Below are 16,057 nucleotides of genomic sequence, written 5' to 3' on the forward strand. Positions count from 1 at the left end.
TGTCAATGAAATGTGCTGCCAGTGATTATTTTTCTAAAAGAAATCTCTAGAGCGGCTCTCGTAATTCAGAAACTCTGGCCAGTGATCTATCTTTAGAAAGCTATCTCATTTCTGTGTATAAGAGAAGATGTATGTGCTCTGCGTCCATCTCCTCACAGAGCTACATGAACAGATATGAGATAAAGGATGTACTTTAATGTGGTTGATAATTGTAATTACAACCTGCAAAATATTAAGTTCGGGTGACATTTTTTGGGTAGCCAGTATTTCTCTATGGATAACAGTGTGTATAGTCTTATATTCAGAAGCGACCTCTTTGACCCATTAAGTGAAACCAGGAAGCCATTCCACTCCATCTGTGCAAATACCGATACAAAATGACAAATTTGGTTTTCCTGATAATGCAATCATTCAAAGACTTGAATAGTTCTGCACCTGTGGTGTTGATTGGCAACAAAAGCCCATATAACATAACCGCATGCACATCCTCCTGAAAAATATATCGCACAAAAACAAGCATTGTTGCTTTGTTGTCAACATCAGTAGACTCGTCAACCTAGACTACATACCAAGGTGACTCATTAATCCTAACAATCGTGCCTCAGTATCCTCTATTTCATCAATTTGTCTAGTTTTAGTGCTAGCCAAAAGAGGAACGCATGCCATTTGAACTGCAGCCTCTCCTAAAAGTTCATGACAAATGTCCTTAGCAGCAGGCAGGATTAACTCTTCACCAATAGTAAAGGGCTTCTTAGCTCTAGAAATGTGCTTGGCTACTAAGAATGATACTCAGTGCAGACACATTTGATGAAGTAGTGGCCTTCAATAATTGCTTCTGTTCTTTGTGTTCACATTTTTTTCTTTTGAAAAACTCCGAAGGCTTGTCTTTTAATGCAGGGTGCTTGGTCTCCATGTGGCGAAGCAGTTTTGAAGGTTTCATGGCTTCATTGGATAGCCAGTTGCCACATATTAACAAAGTGGGCTTGGAGAACGTGAATCACTTGTTGCAATGAACTTAATAATTTAAGTAGGACTCTTGGTATTTTCTTTTAAATGTAGCTTCTTTTTTGTTGGCATTTTTAGAGTCTTCTGCTGTCTCATCGTTGGGTCTTTCTCCCTTTTCAAATAAGCTTTCTAGTGATGTTTGTTCTTTACTCATTTTGGCTAGGATTAGCTTGTGGGCTCACCAACACTGTGACTGAGATAAGTGCCCAGTGGTAAATAATGGGTGGGCCACGCACGGACTAACATAAGTGTTCGATTCTGACTTAAAGCCTGCCACCAGGTGCAGCTGTACAATTGAAGTATGTCAACTCAGTTGCCACTATGAAGCCTGACACTTGCCACTCACTGATAGGGTTTTGATATGTTTGTAAGCAATTGACTTATTATGGTCTCTGTAGAGTCAAACCTCTCTGCTAATGTTAATCTGTATTTGCAGCTGCTTCCCAGTGCTAGCACCACTGCCTCAGCTCCACTTCAGATCATCAGGCATTAGATTCTCATAAAGAGCATGCAACCTAGATCCCTCGCATGCGCAGTTCACAACAGGGTTCACACTCCTATTGAGAATTTAATGCCTGATGATCTGAGGTGGAGCTGAGGGAGTGATGCTAGTGCTGGGAAACAGCTGCAAATACAGACTAAGCTTTGCTTGCTCGTCCACCGTTCACCTCCTGATGTGCAGCCCAGTACCAGTCCATGGCCTGGCAGTTGGAGACCCCTGGCTTAATGGACATCCAATAAAAATGAGAGCTATGGAAGTCTTCTCTCAGGAAACAGTATAAATATGGAAAGAGTATTCTATTGGGATGTCTGCTGTAGTGTTATCTATAAAAACCAAAAAAGAGGGGGGGAAATGTTAGAGGAATGGTTAAATGTGGTTTGATGGGATATTATACGGTCATTGAAAATGTTTATGAAAAGGTTTTTAATAACATGAGTAAATACAAATGTTATATTGAAAAGAGTATAAAAGAAAATTACAAACACAATATGACTTTATCATTGTTAAAAAATACGTACACAGTCTATGTATGTACTGGTATTTTGAAATGTTACTAACATGTTAACAGTGTTTTTCTCTTGGTGGTAGAATCTGGGTGATAAATCTATTTTCCTCTGTACCTTTTACATTGTTTGGACTAGAATTATTCATAATGAGTATGCATTGTTTTTATAAAAACAGTAAGATTATTTAAAGCAGGGATCCCCAATCCCTGGGCTACAGATGCTACTGGTCCATGGCCTGTTAGGAACTGGGCCACATAGTGGGAGGTGAGTGGCAGGTGAGTGAGGGAAGCTTCATCTGTATTTGTAGCAGTTCCCCAGTGCTAGCATCACCGCCTCAGATCATCAGGCATTAGATTCTCATAGGAGCACTGGTCCCTGGTGCCAAAAAGGTTGGGGACCGCTGATTTAAAATATTCTGTTTAAGTGCACATATATTTGGATTTAATCTAGATTTACATAAAACAGAAATACACACATACACATAACAAAAGATTACAGGAGAAACAGTACTATAAAATGTTAACAGTGGTTATCTCTGAATGGTAAAATTATGGGTATTTTTTCTTTCCATTTATCTATATTTTCCATATTTTCTATAACATGCTTATATTACTTTTACATTAGAAAAATGTTTAATTTCAGAAATAGCTATAAATTCATGTAATAATATGAAACTGTGCTTAAACTACAAAATTATATGAAAAGTAAAAGCAGGGTACGTGCAAGATGATTACAACTTCTTAGAACATATGTGCATGTGGCAAAGGCCAAAAGTGGATATGGAGAATATGGACTTTTGAATATGGACTCTTTGGGACCAGGCATATTCCAGAGAATTTTCCCATTTATGGAAAGATGAGTCCATATAAAACTAAGGTAAGTAAACTTATAAAGTTCTGCTCTTAAGCTGGTTTCTCTTGGCCTAATGTTTAATATCTTTGGTACCATGAATGGTACCAAAAGACTTTAAACAAAAGCAATTAGTAGTAGCATAACTTAATAATGAACAAACCAGAAGCAAGGCCTATGACATGCTCCAGGTGGTAGATACCTGATCAACTACTGAATTTGATGGAGGGAGTCCATTTATTGGCTATCTTGATGAGGGTGATAATACTAACAACAGCAGCTGTCATTTACTGAGCACCTATTATGTCCTAGGTTCCTTATATACATTACTTTATCCTTACAACTCAGGAAGTAGATCGAATTATCAACATTTTATAGGTGAAGACACTCAGGTATGAGGAAGTCAAGTCATGTAGATGGTAAATAGCAGCCCTGGGATTTAAACCTGGGCATCTGTGACTGCGGAGTCCATATTCTGTTGTTTCATAGCACGAATAACTATATTTGGGTATGACAAGGGGGTATAATTATGAGTGATTTTTTTACTCAGTCTTCGAAACCTTCTAAAACATTGTCTTATTTTCATAATATAGTAACATAAAAAAGGATAATAAATATTATAGATAATGTAGTCTAATTCTTGGTCCAATATAAGAGAGAAGCAAAAATTACCAAGAAAAAATGAAATAAAGATCAAAGAACTTTCACTCTTGACTAACTGCAGTTAGCAGATGTTAAAAATCCCAGAAAGTCAGGAGTTAATGAGATGAAAGCAAGGGCCCCAGTGGAGACGAGATAAAGGAGGCTATTTTAGAAGTCACTGCACTGGGAATGAATTCATGGCAGTGGCAAACGTAGTTTGTTGGGCACTAGTGGCAGCACTGATGTATTCAGCTTTGAAAGGCAAGTCCCTGTCTTGAGGAGAACAGGCAGCTTTGAGGATTAAAGTGAGCAGGGCATAACCTGAGTGCATAAAAAAGACAAGGATTTAGCTTTCAACTTGGAACATATGGTAAGAAAGGCAGGTAGATGCTGGGAGGGAAAAAATCTAAGTGGGAGAGGTAGGGGTTAGAATGCTCTCACAGTGTGCGTGCCTGGAGGACTTTGGCACTCTTGAGTTATAATATTAGTCAGAACAAAAGCTCAAGGCTATTCTTCTACAGAGAAAAACTGATGTAACTTAAGAAAGGGAGTTTAGGTGAGCACAACTCTTGAGGCCGCATTTCAATGAAGATGGGTCTACTTGACATTTTGAAGAGCTCTAAAAAGCAATTCAATCTCTCCTAGTCTTTGGCCCCAGTGAAAATTTCTGGGAGCACCTGGCATGAATGCCCTGGGGACGGGAGGGTTCCCAATAAAGCACTACTCAGGAAAACCAGTACCTTCCACCTTAGTGGATTGCTGCTTCAGCTTTAAGTTCTTTGCGTGGGTCTTCCCCAGGTAGTGCGACTGGGCCACGACAGGGGAGGAAAAGGTCATGTTACAGATGGGGCAGCACTGGTTCTTGTCTTTGCTTCTGCTGCTCTTCTGGTTGGGAGAAAGAACACAGGTCTGATCACGCCACTGTCCGGCCAGAAAATCTCCAATGGTTCCCCACTACCCACAGGAGAATGGGCATTCAAAGCCCCCTTCACACACTACCCCCAACCTACCTTTCTGGATTCTTCTCCCTATCTCATACCAGGCCCTACTCACCATTCCCCACTTTATTCTCAGCTGTTTCCCTGCTGCCTAGGATGATCTTCCCTTCTTTCCTGCCTGGCATATGTCTGCTTAAGCTTTCAAAGCCCAGATTAAATATTACCTCTTCTGGGAGACTGTTATTCAAGAAAATCAATCAATAAACAATCATTGAGCCACTTTATGTAAGTATTCCAGGAAGAATTAATCTTGTTCCCCCTTTGTACTTTCAGAGTGTATGAAACAGACCTCTTTATCATACTAACTGTCATCCTAAACTGACAGCATCATAGCTAAGGAGGCTCTTCTTTGAACTAAAGTCTAACATTTGGGTATGGATTGTTTGACTCATCTTTGTTTCCTATCTTTAGCACCTTGCTGGAGTCTGGCACACAGCAGATGCTCAGGGTTTGCTGAACAAGTAGATCATTGGATTTCAGTTGTCGATTATGATTACTAGAAAACAATCTATTTCAAGCCTATATTAAAGGCTCCCTGGCTCTTTCTTGAGAAGTCCTGATCTCTGAATACACTATTCACTTGAAGACAGCATTTTTAAACCTTGGCACTGTTGACATTTTGGGCTGGATAATTCTGTATTGGGGCGGAGGGGTGTGGGGAAGGTAGGAGCCTGTGATCTTATTTGAACTACTGGGTCACCTCAAGAGTTGAAGGAACCCAGATACAAAGAGGTGAAGTGATCTTATCTTTCTGAATTCTAAATCATAGGGAGAAGGCCAATCAGGGCTGAGCCCAGTGCAGTGGAGAAAGGCTGAGCATGGCCCTTCCAAACCCAAGGATACTACAGTAGAAGACAGTCTGCAAACTCTGATTCATTGAGGATTCACTGGGAATTGGAGTTTTACCTTATGATATTCTTAAGAGGTAGGAATTATTATCTCTATTTTATGGGTGAACTATAGACATGTTAAGTGATTTACCCAGTCTCCTAACGAGTAAGTTGCAGAGCTGGAATTGGGTCCTATTCTGCTGACTTCTTATCCCATGACGTTTGCACAGCCCCTCATGAAACAAAAATTATAGTATCCCTGAAGGACTGAAGTTGTTTCAGCATAATTCTCATAGTATTTCTAAGCCAAAAAGCAAATGTGTTTACATTTCTATCAGAGCAGGCATCTGGAAAGGTGTTTCTTCCACTTGTTTATTCCAAACAGTCAAGTTCTGAACTCAGCTCTTTTCCTTGATCTCAAGAAAGCAAGTAGCCTGGCTTCCTTCCGCTTTGTCTCCTTGAGTGGTGAGTGGGCAGCTTCTTGTCCTACTCCTACAAACCACTGGGCGGAAATGCATAATGACGGCTCTATTTACTGAGCCCCTACTATGAGGTAGGCTCTGTGTTGGGTGCTTTTTCCTTCCCTCATTTTAGTTTGGAAAAATCCTACAACATAGTTGGTATTATTAGCATCCTCATTTTTAGAGAGGAAGAAATAAAGGTTCAGAGAAGTAATAAAACTTGCCCAAGTCATACGACAGGGCTGGGACTTGCAGCCAAGTTAGTGTGACTCAAAGCCTGTGCTCTTTCCACCGCACCAATCTGTCTGCCAGCTCCATCAGGAAGTGAGCGGTCTCAACATGGCATCTGGATTACCTGATCTGAGTCTAGCTTCTTCGTTTCCCCCTTTAATGTCTCCATTCCATGGATTGCTAGGTATCTCTTCACTTTGTTGGCATGTTTTTTGCTCTGCAAGAACCCAGGAAAAAGATCAAAGATAGCCAAATGCCATTTCATATCTAAGGCACTCAAAAACACTTACTAGATTTTCACCTGATTCATCCTCACAAAATTTCTGAGGAGAGGGTGAGGGAAGAAACCTAGTTTACTGAGTTCCTACCCTGTTCAAGGCACTTTACATGCCATCGATCTAATCTTCACAACAATCTGAGGAAATCATCATCCTTTCTATGTTACAGATGAGGAAATGGCAGCTGAAAATGGTGAGGTTTCTTGCCCAAGATGACAGCAGAGTTGTGATTCAAACCCAGGTCTACTTAAAGCCAAAACATGTACTTTCTACTATAAGAGCTACAAGGGAAGATATAAGTATAATGATCCTGATTTGGAGGGGAGAAATGAGACTCAGGAAAATTTAAGTCAGTCTTCAAGTTATAGTCAACATGCATGGAGGCAATATCTGGGCAGCTAAGAAGGAATTATACTTCACTGTGCAAGCCAGGGAGAAGCGGGCTTAGAACGGGGTCTAGAGAGTAAAGCAGTTCTAAAGTACAATGGCTTACCTGGTAGTGTGCCAGCTTCTGGGACTCTGAAATGAGCAAGGCGCAGCAAACCTTACACTGGGTGCTGGTGAAGAGACACTGGTTCTTCTGGATCATGTGCTCTACTACAGAGAGGAAAATAAAAATCTGAGTTCAAAACCTGCCTCAGTAGCACCGTCTTGGAATCCTGTCTCAAACACAGACCCTGAGTAATGGAATGCCACACTATTATATTTTGGTAGAACTCAGTCGCTCTTCCCCTATTGTTTTCATGACTCATGCTGTGTTCTCACCCCACCTATACTATTACTTACTTTGTAATGTTAGCCAACTTTATTTACTAAATTGTTTTTAAAATTTTTCAGTTGAGATATAACAGACATATAACATTAAATTAGTTTCAGGTATATAATAACCCAACATTTGTATATATTGTGAATGGATCACCACAATAAATCTAGCTAACATCCATCACCATACAGTTAAAATTTTTTTCCTTACAATGAGAATTTTTCAGATCTATTCTCTTAGTCTCTCAAATATATAACACAGTTATTATAGTCACCACACTGTGTAATTAAATTCTTTTAAAAAGCAATCTTTAGATCATAAAATTAAGAGGACACCAATAAAAATGACACAATTCTAGCCAGACACTGGTGTCAGAAGCTTGGAGTGCTCCCTAAAAAGGACAGTAAGAGCAGCAACTATGGGGAGCAGTGTTAAGATATCGTAGCACCCAACTGAGACTTCTTCCCTGATAGAAATTGGAAGGATTGAAAGACGTGAAAAGAGAATCTTTGTCTCACTGTTCTTCTAAAAAATTTATTGTAATAATTATTATTTGTGGAAAATTTTCTGTGGAATTAAAAATAAAGCAACCTTCAAATTTGTTCCACTAAAAGGTCAATAGCATTTTTTAATTATTTAAATTTACATTGGTATAACCATTCACAGAACTGGTTAGAAAATTTTGAGGTTTAATTATTAAAAGACTATAATATTCTTTTTATATGAAAATAACATGAATTTCTATTTATGAAGGAAACATTAAAATTAAACATTGGTTTTCTTTTGAATGAATCAGAAGATTTGCAAAGAAATTTTGGAGGATAAGTATCAGAAGATAGTGTTGATCTTTTATCTTCATGAGAAAAGGTAAATTAGTCTTATTCTAACATAGTAAACATAAACTATTACCTGATACCAGCTAAATGTTTGGGTACAAATTATGGTTAGGAACTTGAGTTCCCTAGGCATGCTGACTTGGGTTCAAATCCTGATGCTGCTGTTTACTAGCTGTGTGATGTTACAGAAATGATTTATTCTTTATCCCACTGTTTTCCTTTGTATAAATGAGGGTGGTTAACATGTACCTCACAGAAGGGATTCTCCTTGTGGTTTTCCATATAAACCAGTTAGCACGGTGCCTGGCTTACTACATGCTCAATCTTATTGTCAAATTATTTTCTGAGCCTTGTGGTTCTGAGCAAATTAATTATTTTTGATATTTTACCTATGATATCTCTTAATCTAAAACTTGATAATTGTTAAAAATTTTCTCACTGTTCTTGATCTGACTTTGAAACATTTAAAATCACCCAAACTATTACACAAGTTCCATTGTAGGAGACCATGCAATGAACTTGTTTTTACTGTTGGGCCTGGAGAACAAAGCCTTACCTTATGGGGAGGGAGTAAAACCTTACCCAAGGCATGGATTCTATCATGACTGATAATATGAGGCAGAGCAGAGTCCGGAAAACTGTGAGGGAATGGCAAGCCCATGTTTTTTATCTTTTACTCCAGACCAAAAAGGAATCAAGATGCCCTGGAGGGAAAGTCTTGGGGGAGAACTTTTAAAAAGGTGCTTCTTTCTACTTCACAAGAACTAAAACATATCTGTGCCAGCCCTTTTGGGCAGAAGGGCTGTTGTCTGGCTGTATTTCCCCCTCTTATGGTCTCTTGTTTATTTCTCCATTTTTCTCTAATAGTGTTTGGTAAATTTTTGTGAAAGATTTTGCCTGCCTCAGCTGTGCTTCAGAGAAACCAAGGGAAGGGAAGTGAACAAATCTGGGCCAGAGCTTTTTCAAGGGAGGATAAGAGGCTCCTTAGAAAGCCCACAAGGGGAAGGTGGTATCCAGTAGGCAGAGTCCAGCCATCTCCTCCATGCCTGGACATGCTGGATGTTGTTTTATTAAAGGATATGGGGTTTTTCTGACTCCCAAAGACTAAACAGGGCAAGGATCATGTCATTTATGGCTTTGTATCCCTAGTACAGCACTTGATCTACAGTAGGGGCTTGGTGAATACCTGCTGAAAGACTGAAGTGCACCGCTCTGGCCTGTACACTCACACAGTCCACAAACATATATCCAGAATGCCTTCTATGTGCCAGCACCGGACTTCACGCTAGGGCCGTATCAACAAATAAGACAGAGTATAAAGTAAACAAAAAAGCAAGATAGTGATAGAGAATGAGAAATGTTATGAAAACAAAGAGAGTGATGGGGACAGTATATAAGTGAAGACCACCCTAGGAGGCATCAGCCACAAGGTCAGGGGTAGTGTTCCAGCAGGTGACAGTGCCAAGTGCCAGTGCCAAGGGATGAGGTTAGCATGTTCAAGGAATGGAGAGAAGGCCGGCGTGACTAGTGTATGGTGAGTGAGAGAAAAGTGGTAGGAAATAAAGTGGGAGAGACTGCATGAGGCCTATCAGACCATGATGAATGAATATGTCATGATAAAAACTACGAATTTTATTATTAGTGCAACAAGAAGCAACAAGATCTGCCTTAGGTTTGAAAAAAGGCTATTCTGATCACTGTGTCAGCAGACTGTATGGGGACAGAAAAGGAAGCAGGGAGGACAGAGAGGAGGCTGTTGCAGTCTTCTAGGCCAGTGATGATGGAAGTTTGGACAAGGCAGGTTGGCAATGGAGACAGAGAAAAGAAGATGAATTTGGAATTACTTTCTGGAAATAGATCTGACATTCTATTAGACTGGATGGGGGTGGGGTGGGGATGTGAAGGAAAGAGAGGATTCAAGGATAACTCCTAGGTTTTGAACTTGAGAAACTGTACAGATGAGATAAGAATTGGAGGAAGATAGCCTTGGAGGAGAAATAAAAGACTTTTTTTTTTTTTCGGCTATGTTAAATGTGAGTGGTCTATCAGACATATGGGTAGAGATATCACGTATCTCTATCCATATGGAGATTCAGATCTGGAGCTTGAGAGAGAGGTCAGAGCTGGAGATATAAATTGGGAATCATTGGTATATCAGTCATAATTTAGACTGTGGACTGAAGAGAATCTGAGTATAGATGAAAAAGGAAAGAGATTCTGGGACTGAGCCTTGGGACTCTCCAAATTTAGAAGTCAGGCAGAGGAAGGGAAGTTGAATATAAAAGGAGCTATGGCAGAGTGAGATCTTCCCCCCACACAATAAAAGTAACTATAAAACTGACAAAACTGACAAAAACCACCACATCAGCACTCTGGAAATTGACCAAAGGCACTTAACAATCTGAGAGCATTTATGTTTGTACATATGCTGAACTCTGGGTGAGAACAGTGGGAATCTGGGGCTGCTCTCATCTTCTTGTGCTCAGCACAGAGAAGCTGCCAGGAAGAGGCAGGATGTGAGAACCAATAGCTTCCTTGTGGAATGGGGAAATCGGTTTGGAGTGGTGGGAAACAGGCATACCTAGTGCTACTGTTGGTGGAAGTGATGATCCTAGGGGCAGGTGAGCAGGAAGGGCCAAAGTTCTCCTAGCCTGAGGCTGAGGTCGTGGTTGGGGCAAGTGTGTGCCTGACTGAGACTGCGTGACAGTGGAGACCAAGAGAGCCCAAGTTGGCCACACGCTCCTGGGCAACTCTGAGGCTGTGCACATGTGCAGAAAGGATGTAAAAGGGCTTGACAGAAAGTAAAAGCCTCGGGAGACTTTAAAATGATCTGAGCTTTGAATGTGCTTCCCTACCTACACACAGATCCAAGAGCAGAGGACTGAGGCCTTACTGGCTCTAGGTGCTGGAGAACAAGCTCTGTTGAATCACTGGTTGACCACTAAGCACAGAAATAGATGATCAAAAAGAATCAAGTTGAGAATATTTGCTCTTAAAGTCTACAGTTACCAAGCAGTTTTCTTCCAAACTATGAGGAAGCCCAAACTATTCCATGCATAAAACCACAAGGAAAGGTCTTACGACTATCCAAAAAGAGATATCTGGCTAGCTCCTGGAAACTCCATCCCACAGGTATTTTCAGCTCTAGCCACCATCTGACTGAAACTGCCTAAGAAACTCTGTTTAAGAATTGTCCAGCCAAGCTTTTCCTGAATTCCTGACCCACAAAGCCCATGACAGGTTCATGAGGCTAGAAAAATCTGAGGACCCCAAAGAGAAAAAGAACTTAACATGAATTATCATAATTCTGAAGTGGCCTTGATATAACTCTAATCCAACTATCAACTACCTCTTCAGAGTGAGAAAGGTTTGATGTAAGAAATTAGGTGCTTGGAAAATCATTAGAAAGACTGAAGGGACTAGGTTGGGCCACCAGAAACATCTCTAGGAACAATGCATAATTGTTCCAATAGGCAAGCTATAGCCTCTGAGGCCTCCACTGCAGTCTTGCTGGAAGTCAGAAGCTTCCACTGTCATTGAATCTGCCTCTCAACCTATGAAGCTGGAGAATGGGTGCTGGAACACTGATGTAGGAAGATCTCATAGTTTCATGACTTTTCTTGACAGCAGCAATAGCCAAAAGCCACAGGAATATGGTCTTCACTGCATTTCTGCCTTCCAAATCTTACGAGAAGTCATCTGATTGGCAGGATTTAATTTCTATCCAAATTGTAGTCAATAAGATGTATGGGGCAGAGGCTGAGAGATCTAGGGTATGAAGTTAAGGGCTGATTTTCACAGGGTCAATGAAGTAGGGACAAAAAAGTCAGTGTGGGAAAGCAAGATAATTCATAAACTTAAGAAATTTAGAGTAAGTAGTATCTGGGAGACAAAATGATAATGGTATTTCAATCTGAGTTGCAATTGTCTTTAGGTGACTTAAGGTGTCTTTGGTTGCCCTAAGATGACTTAGGGCCAGGATGGCTGGTTACTGCATTACTGAACTCCTATATTCCAACTCGTAGGTGAACACTGCTGATCTATACTAACTTGTTATTCCTTGGGCCTAGATGTGGCCTTATAACCTTCACTTCAGCTCTATAGAAATTCATTGATTGACTGGAGCTGGTTCTTAGAGAGAGAGATGAAACCTACTTACTACCCAGTTTATTATGGCTTATTAGGAGGTAGCGGGTTTCTAGGTACAGCTATAGTTACAAAGCAGCAAACAACAGAAGATCTTAGGAAAAAGAAGCTGGATATAATGGGTCACACTGGTTAGGCAGTGTGGTATAACAGGCAGGTGGTCTCTAAGAAAGAACTGGACAGTTATCCCATTAAGGTCACTTAGCCTTAGTACTTCCATCTACTTTGTGAATCCATATTTATTGATTGTCTCAAGCAGCTCAGGTTTTCATCATATGAAAAGGGCATGAAGAAAACAAATGTAAGGGCACTGATGATATGGTGCTAAAGTTTTCTATTTAGAATGTGTATAAAACAGAGCTGAAATAAAATAATGAATGAAATGAACAATAAACGAAATGAGAATTTCACTAGAGGACCTCAATGAGAGATTCGAAATGGCAAAAGAATTAGTGCACTTGAAGATAAATTAAAAGAAATATTCAGTCTGATGAACAGAGAAAAAGAAAATTAAAGAATGAGCAGAGCCTCAGAGCCCTGAGAAACACATCAAGCATGCCAACATCTGTGTGAGAGGAAGCTTAGCAGAGAAGAGAAAGGAGCAGAAAATGCTTGAATAAGGCCTGAAAACTTCTCACATCTGAGCTAAGAAAAACATTAATCTAAACACCCAACTATCTCAAAGCCCCCAAAGTAGGATAAATACCAAGAGACTGACACCTAGACACATCACAGTAGAACTATTGAAATATAAAGGCAGAATCTTGAAAGCATGAAGAGGAAAATGACTCATCATGTACAGTGGAATAATTTGATTAATGACTTAACTTCTCATCTGAAACAATGAAGGCCAGAAGGCAGTAGAAGGACATACTCAAAGTAGTGAGAAAGAAGAAAACTATCAACCAAGAATTCTATCCAGCAAAACTATCCTTCAAACGTTATGCTAAGTGATAGAAGCCAGTCACAAAAGGTCATATGTTATAAAATTCCATTTATATGAAACATCCAGGATAGGCAAACTCTTATGAACAGAAAAAAGATAAGTAAGTACTTGTCAAGGGTGCTTGCTAATGGGTATAGCATTCTAGGGTGATGAAAATGTTCTGAAATTAGACAGTGATAATGGCTGCACATCTCTGTGAATACACTAAATGCACATTTTAAAATATGAATTTTATGGTATATGAATTAGGTGTCAATAAAGCTGTTATTAAAAACAGAATAAGACAACTATACTTCAAGAATGAAGATAAAATAAAGACAATCCCAGATAAACACAGAGAATTCATTGCTAGTGGGTCTGCCTTGCAAGAAATACTAAAAGAAGCTCTTGAGGCTGAAAGAAAGGGATACCAAACAGTAACCTGAGTTCAGAGGAAGAAATAAACACCAGGAATGGTAAATATGTGGGTTAATATAAAGGACATCATATTTTTTTCTAATTTCTCCTCTTCTTTAAAAGACATTGTATAAAGCAGCAATTATGACACTGTTTAGTTAGGTTTATAACATACATAGAGGTAATATATTATTAGACAATAATAGCACAAAAGGGGGGGAGGAAAGGAGCTAAAGTGGAGGAATGCTTTCATATTTTACCATTATTAGTATTAATTTAAATAGACTGTGATGAGTTAAGATGTATCCTGTAGTCCCTAGAACACCAAGAAAATAACTTTAAAGAGTAAAAAAAAAAAAATTCAATAGAGGATTAAAATGGTACACTAGAAAATACTTAATACAAAAGAAGCCAGTAAAGAGAGGAAAAAGGAGATAAATTGCAAAATAATGTAAATCTAGCCATATCAATAATTAAATTAAATGTGAATAGTCTAAACAACTCACCCAAAAGGTAGAGATTGTCACCTCTGGCAATCCATACAATGGAGGTCCACTTATCAATAAAATGGCGTGAAGTATTAATATACACTACAATTTGGCTGAACTCAAAAACATATTGAGGGAGAGAAGCCAAATGCAAATGACTACATATTGTATGACTCCATTTACATGACATGTCCATAAAAAGCAAATTTATAAAGACAGAAAACAGATCAGTGGTTGCCTAGGGCAGGAGGTAGGAGTGGGGATTTAAAGAAAAGGAGCACAAGTGATAGAAATATTCTAAAACTGGATTATGGCTACATAACTGTATACTTTTACTAAAAATCATTGACTTGTATGGTTACGATGGGTGAATTTTATGGTATCTAAATTATCTCAATGAAAGTGCTAAGAGGAAAACAAAAACCCCAAGGTGAGTAGAATGTGGTGTTACAGGTATCTACCTAGACCTCATAAATATTGCAGAAGTGGAGAGAGTAGGGAAATGAACTGGGTTGTAAGTGACACTGTACAGTCATACACACAGACAGTTCACTTTTCAGCACACAGCTGCCATGTTCTGTTCCCTGAGGACAAAGGTCACTTCCTCTTTTTGTGCACCCCAACTCTTAGGTATTCCTCTCCCCTGTACCCACTACACATTACACTGAAACTATTTTGGTGTCTGCTACCTGGACTACAGGCCTCTCCAGAGCAAAGACAGTATTTTCCTCATCTCTGTAGCTCTGATGCCCAGCCAGTCTTGGGAATAGAGCAGGCATCAGTGAATGTCAAATTAATAATAGGAAAATTTCTAGGTGGTGGATAAGAACTTTACACTACACAAGTTTGAAAGTATGAGGGAGAGAGTGAGCCCATAATAACTTAGGAGTCAGACTAGACTAGTTTTTAAACTAGAGAAATGTATATCAGGGTCTATATATATAGATCTGTGTACCACCTCAAACGAACTTATAGTCCTTGGATGTGGTCAGAAATTCCATTTTTTCTCAGGGCAATCAGTTCACAGGCAACATATTACACTTCCAAAATTAGTCTGTTCAGCAAACAAACCATTAGAGAAGTCTGACTGTCCTGCAGTTTACTTGACAGGATTAGCACAGACGCCCAGATGGTTCCTGTACTTTTGGGGAGAGTTAAGCAGTTAGATCTGCTAAAAATTGTGAAGAGGGACACACAACCAGGTCAGGCAAGCTCTTTCCATCTCCTCTCTCCATTTTACCCATTGCCAGGTAAAATGCAGAGCGAGCTGGGAAGCCTAGAAGTGTCCCTGTTTCTCAGGCTCTTGGCCCCCATCTCAGAAAAGTGACCCAGCTGGTACAGACCAAACATCTAGAAACAGGGGTAAGCCAGGACTCAATCACCAAGGCCAGGGAGAACGTGGGGATAAGACAGCCTTCTTGAGCCAAGGCCGTTGGAAGTGTGGGGCATGACAGAAGGGATGCAGGAGACACTAGCCTGCAGACAAGGACGATGGAGTCAGGAATAAAATGGTGAGTCCGGCGGGGAAGGTTCTGTGGGTCTCCGAGAAGGCATGAACGGGGACTAGAGTCCACGAGTTTGGGAAGAGCTGCGCTCTGGTGGGTGAGGAAGACCGGGCAGAAAGCACCCGCAGCCTGAGCTTGAAAAGGCCCCAGACCACTTGCACGCGGTTCCCTGTTTCTGGGGGTGCCGCGGCCTCAATTTTCCGGGGAGCTGGCCGATTTTCGGGGAAGCCGGGCCCGATGGGGTGCATGAGTCCGGGAGTCCCGGGGCGCGTCACGCAAGGGGGCGGGCCGGGAGCTAGAGGGTGTGACCGTAGACCCCAAGGGCTGGTCCGCGTTCTCGCCCCACGCTTCCGCCACTCCCAGAGAAACTGGCAGGAGGGCGAGGGGCTTCCTACCTCTGAGACTCCCGGACTCACCTTCCTCCCTCCCCACTGGTTGGGCCCCGGACACTGCTTCCCATAGGCGGCGCGCCCTCTCGCGGTCGAAGCGCAGCCCGTCGGGTTCCCGGCCCTCCCGCTCCTCTGCGATGTTGTATGGCGGGGCTCCGCCGCTGTCCGCCGTCTCCACTGTGCCCAACGCGGTATACTCCATTTTCCCCGCAATCCCTAACCTGCTGATAGCCGCTCCTGAACCTTGGTCTCGCGAGATGTGGTTGGGAGGATGACTTTGCCCGGC

The 16,057-nt window shown here is 40.8% G+C and overlaps 1 protein-coding gene across 8 annotated transcripts in view; it reads right to left on the reverse strand.

Moving 5' to 3' along the window:
• Positions 1–16,028, reverse strand: part of ZNF346 (zinc finger protein 346) — a 28,566-nt gene extending 12,538 nt beyond the window's left edge. For 2 of the 8 annotated variants that reach the window (XM_011362222.2, XM_011362221.2), the window contains exons 1-4: positions 15,799–16,027; positions 6,796–6,899; positions 6,149–6,241; positions 4,245–4,389 (exon numbers count right to left, since the gene is read on the reverse strand). In XM_011362222.2, the coding sequence (XP_011360524.1) occupies positions 4,245–4,389; positions 6,149–6,241; positions 6,796–6,899; positions 15,799–15,973 (517 nt within the window). In that variant the 5' untranslated portion in view covers positions 15,974–16,027. Of the gene's footprint in view, positions 1–4,244; positions 4,390–6,148; positions 6,242–6,795; positions 6,900–15,353; positions 15,755–15,798 lie in introns of those variants that run through there. The other 6 variants (XM_023531879.1, XM_023531878.1, XM_023531876.1 and 3 more) reach the window with 6 other exon arrangements.
• Between the last annotated feature and the right edge of the window lie 29 nt (positions 16,029–16,057).

This window comes from Pteropus vampyrus, unplaced genomic scaffold (assembly GCF_000151845.1).
Source record: "Pteropus vampyrus isolate Shadow unplaced genomic scaffold, Pvam_2.0 Scaffold74, whole genome shotgun sequence".
Lineage (NCBI taxonomy): Eukaryota > Metazoa > Chordata > Mammalia > Chiroptera > Pteropodidae > Pteropus > Pteropus vampyrus.